This window comes from Fragaria vesca, linkage group LG2 (genome assembly GCF_000184155.1).
Source record: "Fragaria vesca subsp. vesca linkage group LG2, FraVesHawaii_1.0, whole genome shotgun sequence".
Lineage (NCBI taxonomy): Eukaryota > Viridiplantae > Streptophyta > Magnoliopsida > Rosales > Rosaceae > Fragaria > Fragaria vesca.
The window spans coordinates 26720096-26731858 of NC_020492.1; the positions used below are offsets into that span (position 1 = coordinate 26720096).

Below are 11763 nucleotides of genomic sequence, written 5' to 3' on the forward strand. Positions count from 1 at the left end.
ACACATCAACTACAATTAAAGATAACATGTGATGTAAACTCCCCCTAATGTCTACATAACAACTTCCCTTGATTAATAACTTAATCTCGGAGTTCAAATAAATGGCGCAGGCTAATACTCTTCACATGCTTCTCAAAAGTAAATTTGGGTAGAGACTTGGTGAACAAATCTGCTATACTATCCTCATAATTCACCAGGTTCACTTGGATATTCAAAAATTGTTGTTGATGCTGATTATAGAAGAATTTCGGTGAGATATGTTTAGTATTATCACCCTTTATGTAACTAACTTCATTCGTTCAATGCAAGCCGCATTATCCTCATAGATGCAAGTTGGTTCAGTTGTAGTAGATGTTAATCCACTAGACTCTCGAATATGAGACACTATAGATCAAAGCCAAACACATTTTTTTAACCCAAGATATCAGCATGATTCGTGAAAGTAGCAACAAGAGTTTGCTTGGTTGATCTCCAAGATATCGCCGTATTCCTAATCATGAACACATAACCAGTTTGTGAACGTCCTTTATGCGAGTCAGAGAGATACCCAGCATTAACAAATCCAACTAACACATTATTCAGTGTTTCAAGATAGGGTACTAGTCTGCCGTGCGCATCACATGCGGTTAACCATTAACCGGTCCTAATGCTGTTATAATGCAGTCATTGCCATCTGAAGCACTAGATGTGCACCTCCCTCCCATTACGCCTCATTGACTATTTCAAAGGAACACCATTCATTTTGCAAAGTCTTTTCTTTCGTAATAATATGACAGAGACCTTTCTTATGTTAAAGATACAAAACATTCCATTCTTACAAAAGATACAAGGTGGTATTTGTGAACCTATCCATCACGAATCATCCAAGTACTTTATGGTCTGGTGGATGCTTCGACATATTGGTCACATGTCACATTATTGTCCACATGCTGCATTTGCAAAACTCTTTGCACATATTATATGTTTAAAGGCTCACCAGTCTGATTATCTTATTATTAAGTCTATTAGTGTTGACAATTTGGAGACTTCGATCAAAAACATTTGATGACTATTGCATGTCTATTGAGATCGATGTAGACCATGATGTATCCCATATGCATTTTCAGAATTGTCTCGCATGAGCCACCATCAAAACGTTACAAATGGTGGCTAGGGTACTGGTTGTGCACACCAATCTGTCCATACCTAATTGAGGTTCGAGCGCAACATGAATAAATTTTTATTGTGACGAAGAACTCTGTTTAGTTGTTACTATTTTTTATTATTAATTTTCTTTTTATTTTATTTTTTAAAATAACACCCTGTCGACATTCGGGAAAAAACCCCATATAAAACCCTGGTGACCTGGTCTCTCTTCCCAAACCTTGTTTTGCCTCTTATCCAAACCCTAGCCGCACCCGCTCTGCCTGGACAGATCCTCCTACGCCCTCATCGAAATGGTAATTCATCTCATCTCAATTTCTTCAATACCACGATTCCGAAGCAACCATGTTTCGTTTTCAATCATCTAAGATCTAATGGGTATCGATTTCGTTATAGTTTTGCAGATTTATAATTCCATTGCTTCTTTTTACAGGCACCCAAGAAGGAGAAGGCTCCCCCACCGTCCTCGAAGCCGGCGAAATCTGGCGGAGGCAAGCAGAAGAAGAAGGTACTGCTTTGAACTCTGGAGTTTTGAACTGGTTTGGGTTTTGATATGTGAAAGATGGGCTTAAGTAGTTTTGTACTGTTTTGTCTGAGATGCGTTAACAGAAGTGGAGCAAGGGCAAGCAAAAGGAGAAGGTGAACAACATGGTGTTGTTCGACCAGGGGACTTATGACAAGCTCCTCTCAGAAGCTCCCAAGTTCAAGCTCATCACTCCTTCTATCTTGTCAGACAGGCTGAGGGTATGATCCGATTCTCGGCTCTGCTTTGTTTTTTATTAGCATTGTTAATTAGCTCTATACAGTTTGTTGAACTCGATTTTTAGTTTAGAAGGGCATTGTGAGTATTAAGAATCTACACACTAGAATTAAAATTTGCTCTGTTCTAGTGGGTCAGTCCTAGCTATAGTCTGTATACATTTGACTGAATGTCATTTGAAGTGCAAAAAACACAGTATAATTACGAAACGCAAACTGCTGGTGTGCTTCTTGTTCGCGATGGTTTGGTTTGCCATCCCTTGCTTGGCAGCAGTGGGCTTGGTAGTAGCATAGGTAGGTCCTTGGAGAAAAATATGGTTTAGTAGCTGTCAGCATTTCATTTACTTTCTTCTTCTTCCACCTAAGTATAGATAATCGACAGCATTGGGTATGATCGGGGCCATTATTAGGCGGTGTGTTATGCTACCTTCAACAATCCGAATTAATGTATTTATATAAATTATACTTATTTAAAAACAATGAAGTTATAAACTCTTGAGACCTAGAGCTATTTTGAAACATCTAGGACAAGCTGTATTTGACATTACATTCGTTTGTGACTGAAAATTGCATCCAGGAAATTTGACTACTCAAACTCTCAGAGTGCACTTGTTGCATATGATGAATGTTTCATTCTTAGTTCAGCAACCGAACTAGTCCATTTGTGTTTATAGCCTGCCTCATTGTACTCTGCCAGAAGCTATTTGATGTTTTAGTCTTAGGCTCCATATAAGCCAACACTTACGACTTCAAAGTTTTGATGTGGGACTTCAAATTATGTATAGGTGTAGTTTAATTTAGTTGCTGTTTATGTTCAGTAGATCATGATTTTTTTTTCCCCTTCCTTAGTTTGCTTCCTCCTTTTCTTTTGTATGTATGAGCTCTGCAAGATAGTTCATAACATATATGCTTTGCATCATCTGTATCTGTCCAACTTTTCGTCAAGGTAGAGTCTAGGCGAACTGAATTGATTGTTGAGGACCAGCGTGTGGGGGCATAATGCAAGGAGATTAAAATTCAAATTTGTATGCACTCACCTGTTAAAAACTAGTGAGATAATAGCCTACTTTTTCTTGCCCTGAATATTCTTGAGCAGCATAACTACCTGAAGCTTTAATACCGGGTTTTGCCCATGTCTTTTTTAATATATTTGCACACTTATTGTTTCATCACCCCCGTCTGCCCTTGATTACTACAGTGGTTTTAGGTTATGACTACACTTTATCTTTGCTTCTTATGTGATTGTGTATATAGAGAATTCCAGAGAGTTTGACTTGATATCTTGACTAATTTCTAATTTTCCCCTTGTTTTCATCTTCATTTTCAGATTAATGGATCATTGGCACGCCGTGCTATTAAGGATTTGATGGCAAGGGGTTCTATTAGGATGATTTCTGCCCATGCTAGTCAGCAGATTTACACCAGAGCCACCAACACCTAAAGAAAAGTTGTCTTTCTCATGGGAGGCACAAACTTTTAACATATGCTTAATATTTGTCATGTTAGGAAACTGTTGTCTTTATGAGCTATTGTATGCTTTGTTTAAGTTCATATGACCAAGTATTTCTCTTTTTGGTTGACAGTCTGTTTTTCTACAGAGTTGGATTTATATGAATCTTATGTTATTTGGAAGCTTGTTTGCTGTGATATTTACATTAGCGGTTTGATGGAGTTTTCTTGTAAGTTTAATTTGTTTGCTATAAGTTTTCTCATGTTCGAAACTGAAGGATGTGTTCTGTTGGAGTTGCTAGGGCTTTAACTCCGATTAGCTATAACATTTATAATCTCAAGAATGAGTGCTTTGTGTTCCAAGTGATACTAAGATAAAACGAATTTTCGTCCGATTTCTCCACTACTTCTGGCATGTGCAAAGTATGATATGGAATAAAAAATCATACCAAATGATATGGTCATATACGAGTTCGTTGATGAGAATTCATCTTATTCGGAAGACTGAATGAGAATTATGGTCACTAGTGTAAGTATGTTACGAACTAGCTCGAGGGTTTGTTTTTGCCCATGCAATGTTCTCTGTTCTCTTTTCCGTTAGGTAGATTGTCTTCTAGAGTCGCGCGTGCGGCTAGTATCTGGGATTTTGGTAACACAATCTGTGTCCGTGGATTCTCTGGATTTCTGTGGGGGCAGTCGTAGCTGCATGAGTCATGCATCTATGATTGTTGATCATATTGTCAATGAAATAAAATTAGAAATTGGAAACCGAAGCTTCAAAGCAATTTCGTTTCGACTAATAATTGAGGGCCATTTGGTCTTGGTCTTCTGGTTCTTTTAACTTCTTACTAGTGGGGAAGCCAGTGACTGGAATAAGACGACGTTCTTCTTTGTTTTATTTGTACGTATTACATGAGGTATTATTGTTTAGGTTAATTGATCTCACTCTAGCTCTATATGACTGGTCAGGTCACTAAGAAAAACCGAATCTTTCTTTCTTTCCTGGCCTGTTGATGAGGGCCATCTCTCTCTCACTTTAGCTCCATTATTCTCTATCCAATAACCATCTGACTAATCTCAACACGCCTATATCACACCTTCCTAGTTCTACATGCTCTTAGCAAGAGCAAACTAGCTTCACTAGTGTTACTTTGCTCAACTGTAAGCAAAACCTCTCTCTCTTTCTCTCGCTCTCTCAAAGAATTTCTGACAGTAATTGATTATTTACTTTTATATTCTTGGCTGCAGTTGGAGGCCTTTGTTCAATAGGAACCAATGTCTATCCCACCAGCACACAATTCTGTACTGCCTGGAATTCAACTGATGGCCACCGGAAATGGAGATCCAATAGCAACTGCACATTTTGTCATCAACATTCCCTCGATACCTTCTCATCGTTTTTTGGATAACGACAATAGTACGTACATAATCTTCCTTTTTATATATGAATATTCAACTAGTTAAGTGCAGAAGTTGATCAATTATCCTTGATAAAATTTACACAGGAGACGCATACCTTGATAAGTGCGTGCCACTCAATAAGTATGCACTAAAAGGCAATTGGGAAGCTGCTGAACGAATTTTGAAGAACGATCCAGAATTTTTGACTTCTAGCATAACAAGAGGAGGGGACACTGTCCTTCACATTGCAGCCGGAGCAAGACATGTTCACTTTGTGGAGAAACTGGTCGAAATGATGGATGAACAAGACTTGGCACTGGAAGACATGGAAGGAAATACGGCCTTCAGCATTGCTGCGGCAGCCGGAAGTATTGAAATTGCACAGATTATGATGAAGAAGAACAGGTATTTGCCAACCATTCGAGGTGGTGAAGGAATGACACCACTCTATATGGCTGCCTTGATGGGACAATCTGTAATGGCAGATTTCCTGTACTCTGCAACCAAGGAAATGTTGGAGGAAGCCGACCAGCAATCGTTGTTTTTTACCTGTATTGATAATGGTTTGTATGGTAAGATATAGTACACAGTTATTCATTCTTCACAGTGTTTGGATTTCTAATTTCTATTTCCCTGACAATTAAACAGACCTAGCAACGAAGATGCTCATAAGTAACAAAGCATTAGCCAAGGCTCGTGATGTAAAACAGGAAACAGCTTTGCATATCTTGGCTAGAATGCCTTCAGAATTCACCAGCCAAAGTCCAGGAATGTGGAGTAGACTCATCAACTCATGTGAGTTGGTCCTTTAATTAAAAAGTTACATTACCTCTTTGCATGTCCATTTGAAGTTTGAACCCTGTGGCTTATGGTTTTCAACCTTCCATTCACAAGTTATCCCAGGTTGGAAGTTCTCATACTATAGAAACTTGAAACAAGTCGATGATGCCCTTCAACTAGTCGAATGCCTTTGGACAGAAATCTTGAGAAGTGATCATGATGATATGATGGGACTAATCAAACATCCTTCCAAATTATTGTTCGAAGCTACAGAATTAGGAAATTATGAGTTCCTGGCAGTGCTTATTAGGTCTTATCCTGATTTAATATGGCACCTTGATGACAAAAATCGGAGTATAATACATGTTGCTGTTTTGCATCGTCATGCAAGTATCTTCAATCTAGTGCATGAGATAGGCTCAATCAAGGATATCATAGTGACATTTACTGATGATGAGAGTAATAACATCTTACATATGGCTGCAAAATTAGCACCTCCAAATCAACTCAACCTTGTATCAGGAGCAGCGCTTCAAATGCAGCGAGAGTTGGTATGGTTTGAGGTACTTCATTCTCCCACTAACCCTACAATTATTTCATTCCAGCGCTAGTTTAATTGACATTTCTCAATTTCTTTGCTAAATTGTCATGCATTGTATTGATATGTTTGATGTTTCAGGAAGTAAAAAAGACTGTACAACCTCCCTCTATAAGGATGAAAAACCAGAAAGGAAAAACACCACGGGAATTATTCACAAGTGAGCATGAAGAGTTGTTGCACAAAGGTGAAGCATGGATGAAGCACACTGCAAATTCTTGTATGATTGTTGCTGCTCTTATCGCTACTGTTGTGTTCTCGGCAGCATTTAGCGTACCTGGTGGGACATCTGATAATACAGGAGAGCCACACTTTCTAAAAGAGACCGCCTTCCTATTCTTTGCCATAGCAGATGGAGTAGCACTCGTTTCCTCTTCAACTTCAATACTGATGTTCTTGTTCATCCTCACATCACGTTATGCTGAAGGTGATTTCCTCAGATCATTGCCATTGAAGTTGATGATAGGACTCACATCACTTTTCATCTCAATAGCATCCATGATGGTAGCTTTTAGTACAACCTTCTATTTAGACTGTCACTATGGATTAGGATGGTTGCCGAATCTTATATTTGTATTTGCATTTGTCCCCGTGGCGTTATTTGCTTTTCTGCACTTTCCTCTCTTGTCTGATATGTTTTCTTCAACATATTGTTCAACTCTTTTATTTCAGCCATGGAAACATATGATCAACTAGAAGTCAATTAAAGCTGTATTTTTGTACATATATTAGAGAAATGGAGTTGTTTTAGTTGGAGTGCATTTTATTTTTAATAAATTTGGATTACATTTATCATTAAGGTACTGAATTCAAGAGACAATTTGATATCATTCACGATCTCTTATTGCCGGGTCCTCGATCGACGCCTCGTCGTTTGATCGGGAAGCTGCGGTGGCTAGATAGGAGAAGTGGGTGAAGGAGATCGGGGCAAAGGTTGGGTTCGATCCGATTTGATCTGGTTAATCGCCGGAATGGGCTAGGGAGGAGACTGCGCCGAAGTTTTGGGTGTCGATGTCGCCGTATCTAGATAGGATCTGATCTACTGTTGTGGTCTGGATTCGATCTAGGTTGGTACTCACAATGGCGGGGCTGATATGGGGTGGTGGTCACGACGGTGGCGAGGGTTTGGTCCGGGTCGGGCCGGATACTGGCTCTCTTTCGTTGTTGGTCTGAGAACTGGGCTTGGGGTTGGGTCCAATTTTTGGGTCTGTCTTGGGCTTGGGTTTTGGGCCTGCACCCTTTTATTTTATTTATTTGTTTTTAGACTGGGACTGTTTGTGGGTCGTTTAGGGCATTTTCTTAGTTGGGACTTTGGTTTTAACTAGGTGTGTTGATGCTCTGGGGCTACCCTTTCTGCGTAGGGGTCCCGGAAGTGGTTAAATAATGATAGGTTGAGTACTTGTCCCTTCCTCCTTGTGTCTTAGTGGCCGGTTACCTAGTTCTTTTACCACCAAGGCAAGTTTTTGTGTCGACCTCGTATATGGTTTATGGCATTAAAATTGCTTAGATTAGCTTAGGTTCCTAGGTTCTTAGGTCTTAAGTTTTTGAGTTGTTTTAGCATGGTTCACGTTTTTCGTACCCAAGAGGGCAGATCATATTTATGTTGTACTCCTACTTTCAGATATTAATGGATTGTCGTCCTTTTGTCAAAAAAAAAAAAGAAGAGCCAATTTGATCTTAAATGAAGTGATCAAACAGATAGCATAGCAAATTAACCATTGAAGCCCAAATTACTCTAGCTACTCTGCTACAACGACTCCTCCAGTCCATATCTACGATCCCTCACAACCTCTTCTATACCTCTTGAATCATGCTCAACATCATATGATTGGTCTCTCTTGAAGGTATTTTTCTTGGATTTTAGGTTAAAAGTTAGGGTAAAAGTTATAAATAGTCCTCATGATTTGGGGTCATGGTTATGTTTGCCATTATGGTTTAAAAATGATTAATTTTGGTCCTCGTGGTTTATATATCGACTAATCATAGTCTAATTGTAACATTTCGTCTAACACCATTAGTGAGGTTCTCACGCCGACATCATATAATGAGATAATTATGTCTTATACATTCTTTATCTAACAGAAAAAATAAAAGTTAAACAAAATTATGAGGAAAATGAAAAAGCAAATTACTAAGAATAAAGAAAAACTCCCAAAACCTTGTTTTAGGCATAATTGTCATGGCGTATCAAAAGAATTTCTTTCTTCATCTTAACCTTGTTACTTTGTCTTATTGATAAAAAAATCTTCCTAATTCTCACTTCCTTTCACTTCCCCATAATAGTTTTTGGCCATTTTACAAAAAGCAAATTGCCAAAGTTTTGTATATATGAAATTGATGAAGAAGAAGAATATCGAATACTAGAATCAAACTAGGCCATATGAAATTTTAAATCTAATGCCATTTTTGCACTTTGATAGATGAAGAATGGTTTTAATCGCACCAACGGTTGAGTTCTAATGCAAATATCTGGGATAAATTATGCCACTGATTAACTTTATTCTGATGGTGAGTGTTAGAATTTCTGGTTATTTTCATTCATTATTTTTTGGTTTGACTTTTTTATTCTCATTATTTATGTACTTTTTTTTATATTGTATTTTGAGAGTAAAAAAACAAATTGCCTCAACATGTGACGCGCACATGCGTGCCTCACTAACGGTGTTAGACAAAATGCTATCATTTGATTATGACTAATCGATATATAAAACACGAGGACTAAAATTAATTATTTTTAAACCACGATAACAAACATAACCATGATCTCAAACCACGAGGACCATTTATAACTTTTAACCAAGATTTTACTATATCTTATGAAATCAAGTATTGATTTTGGTTGCAAATAGACATTAGTTTAGTTTTTGGATTCATTTTCTTGCTCAACATGGCAAGGACCAGGGAACCCTCATTACAAGTACTGTGCTCAGTTTAAAACCGATCACACATAATCTCCAACGAGCCTGCGGACCTTAGTTAGTGTACTCAAAGCAAAATCCCAGAAACTAAAAAAAAAAAAAAACACATAGTCTTTCATGCATCATATATATGTCTAGGTAAAAAACAAAGAAATTAATCTAACTCCTTGTTCTTAAGGCTAGCTAGCCTCACCCCTTAACAAACTTAGGGGTTATGATGCGTAGAGGCATAGTAACTAATTTCTTAGAAGCTGGCTTTGGCGCTCACTTTGCTCGTGCTACCGAGTGGCCTATTACTCTTCTTCCTCAATGTGACCAATGTAGAATCAGAATCAGTCTTTATCAGCCCCAAAGATTCAGCTTGCAATGCAAGAATTCTCCACCAAGAACGATTTTGAATTCCTTGAGGGAAGGGGAGTAGTATACTCTAGAAAAAAGTTACCAAGAAAAACAGACATGACAGACAGACTATATGTAGTAGCTAGCCACGAGTGAAAGCCAAGAATAGTTTAGTAAGAGAGATTTGAGAATAGAGAGTAGAGAGAATCGTGAAAGAGTTATATCTTATTCATTGATATGAACTCTTTATATAGGGAATTACAAAATACCAATATGGTAATGATAAAGAATATATAGTCTTGTTAGAGAAATTTTTCAGTGTTACGGGAGGACCACGTGGCAATCTGACGTGGTCCTACTTTCCAATCAAATTTAGACATGTGGATTTTCTTCATGAAAAATTATTTCAGCTATTTTGTTAAAGACCATTTTGGGTTTTATGTTGTTTTTTAAATACTAAACCCTAATCCCTAGACCCTTAAACCCTAAACCCTAAACCCTAACCCTAATCTCTAAACCCTAAACCCTAGGTTGAACTTACTAAATACCCATGAATGTCATTTCACAAAAAATTGAAAATATTAGTTTACATTTTAGTTGTAAAAAATCCACATGTCTAAATTTAATTGGAATGTAGGACCACGTCAGATTGCCACGTGGTCCTCCCGTAGCACTTAAAAATTTCTCGTCTTGTTAGGCTTAATGTCCCCTCCTTACTTTTGTATTCTTTTATTTTTCTTTTTAAATAAAACTCAATAAAGGTTTAAGCATCTAGCCTGTCATCTGTTTAAAATAAATAAAAAAAAAAAAAAAAAAAAACATGGTCCTAATTTGACTACATATGTTATTGGCATAAAGTGAAGGCATACAGAAGGAACAAAAAAGAATATATCGAAGAAAATAACAAAGCCTAGAAAGGGATGTGCGAACGTATAGGACGACCAATAATTAATCCTCTAGCAAAATACATTCAGAAATAAAATTTGTACGTCGCCAACCAAAACGTTCAATCGTTTTAGGGCCATACAAAATTTTCCACAAAGATATTATTTGGATCCAGAAACAAGATGAGTATCAAAAAGAAAGTAAGAGGCTAGGGTTTCAAGACTTTGACTCACAAGTCTGAAGTCTCCCACTAACAATATATGTATCTAGAAACATCATATTCTACAGGACATTATCTTTCCTTCTAATTGAATATGTATCTAGTTAACCTAACCCGTATTTAAGTTATATATCATGTAACATGTTGACATAAAGAAATTAAATCGACCATTATTGTTTCATGAATATGAATATTTCGAGTATTTACTAGTACACACCCATAAGCTAGTCGATCCCCTCATCCCCGGTATCCTTCTCAGTTTGAATACAATTCTATATATAAATACAGTAATATATATTTTTTGTGAACGCCAAGAGAAAAGAAAAGGAATGTAATGCCCTAATGCATATCTACCAGCAAAAAATTTCGATTCATTATTTACCTGATTGTGTACGTACGTGTGCATGCATATGTTGGTAGAGCTGAACAAGATACCTACAGCTCTTGATCGATCGATCCGAGCAGGCTAGGGCCATCGATGATAGTTTCCGATCCTCAGGTCATATTTCTCATTTTTATGTAGCCCGCGACTCTGCGAGAGAGAGTGAGTGTTGTTACCTATTTATTTTTGATTGATCAATAAAGCTTTACGTCTTGCTTTCAGAACAAAAAACTAAGTATGGTCTTTCAAGTGCCGTATATATATTTTTCTAAATTAGGATAAGGTCAGAATTGATTCAAGGCACCAAATTGATCGAGGAAGTTTCCTCTCAATTTCCTTTAGAAACTAATGAAGGGGAAGACTTGAATAATATATTTGGTCGTCGAGTATAGTTACTGATCTTTCTTGGCCGGCCAGTGACTAAAACACCGTCTGTCCTTTATAGTCGTGGTGGCGGGTCCCTCCACCTGAGAGGTTTCATCATAGTTTTTCCATGGGAATGTGGGGTTCTGTATTACTTCACGTACTTTGTCCTAACCTTACCACGTACTAGTTCATTTTCACTACTGGCGTGATCGATATTATATCGCTTTCGGCTTTAATTTTTCTCAGACGTCGTTGATCAGAAGTGGTCCATTCGTGTCTCAAAGTCTTTCCGCTAGGCTACAGTCTGTAAGACGATTGGTCTTCCTGAGCGAGCTCGATCCATATTTAACTGTAAAGTTTCCTGCAGTTGATCGATGACTACTTTCCGACCCCTATATATTTGAGCTTCAGATTTTTACTAAGCATAACTGAGCTTTGCTAGAGCTAGGCTAGCTTGGAGAGTGATACTACTTCTGCTTCAGCACCATTTCAGATCAGCTGTAAGCTCGCTCTCTCTCTCTCT

General features: G+C 37.7%; 3 protein-coding genes across 3 annotated transcripts in view; all 3 read left to right on the forward strand.

Annotated features, from left to right (window-relative positions):
- Positions 1-1359: 1359 nt before the first annotated feature.
- Positions 1360-3672, forward strand: LOC101305628 (40S ribosomal protein S25-2-like). The gene is made up of 4 exons (XM_004291543.1): positions 1360-1439; positions 1577-1651; positions 1753-1887; positions 3230-3672. The coding sequence occupies exons 1-4, from the start codon at positions 1437-1439 to the stop codon at positions 3341-3343; spliced, it is 327 nt and encodes a 108-aa protein (XP_004291591.1). The 5' UTR covers positions 1360-1436; the 3' UTR covers positions 3344-3672.
- Positions 3673-4470: 798 nt separating this feature from the next.
- Positions 4471-6853, forward strand: LOC101305911 (ankyrin repeat-containing protein At5g02620-like). Its single transcript, XM_004291544.1, has 6 exons — positions 4471-4512; positions 4600-4768; positions 4857-5324; positions 5401-5547; positions 5656-6095; positions 6212-6853. The coding sequence occupies exons 2-6, from the start codon at positions 4627-4629 to the stop codon at positions 6824-6826; spliced, it is 1812 nt and encodes a 603-aa protein (XP_004291592.1). The 5' UTR covers positions 4471-4512; positions 4600-4626; the 3' UTR covers positions 6827-6853.
- Positions 6854-11616: 4763 nt separating this feature from the next.
- Positions 11617-11763, forward strand: part of LOC101306201 (ankyrin repeat-containing protein At3g12360-like) — a 3298-nt gene continuing 3151 nt past the window's right edge. Inside the window, exon 1 of the mRNA XM_004291545.1 lies at positions 11617-11740. The gene's annotated coding sequence lies outside the window, so the exon portion shown is untranslated. The remainder of the gene's footprint in view (positions 11741-11763) is intronic.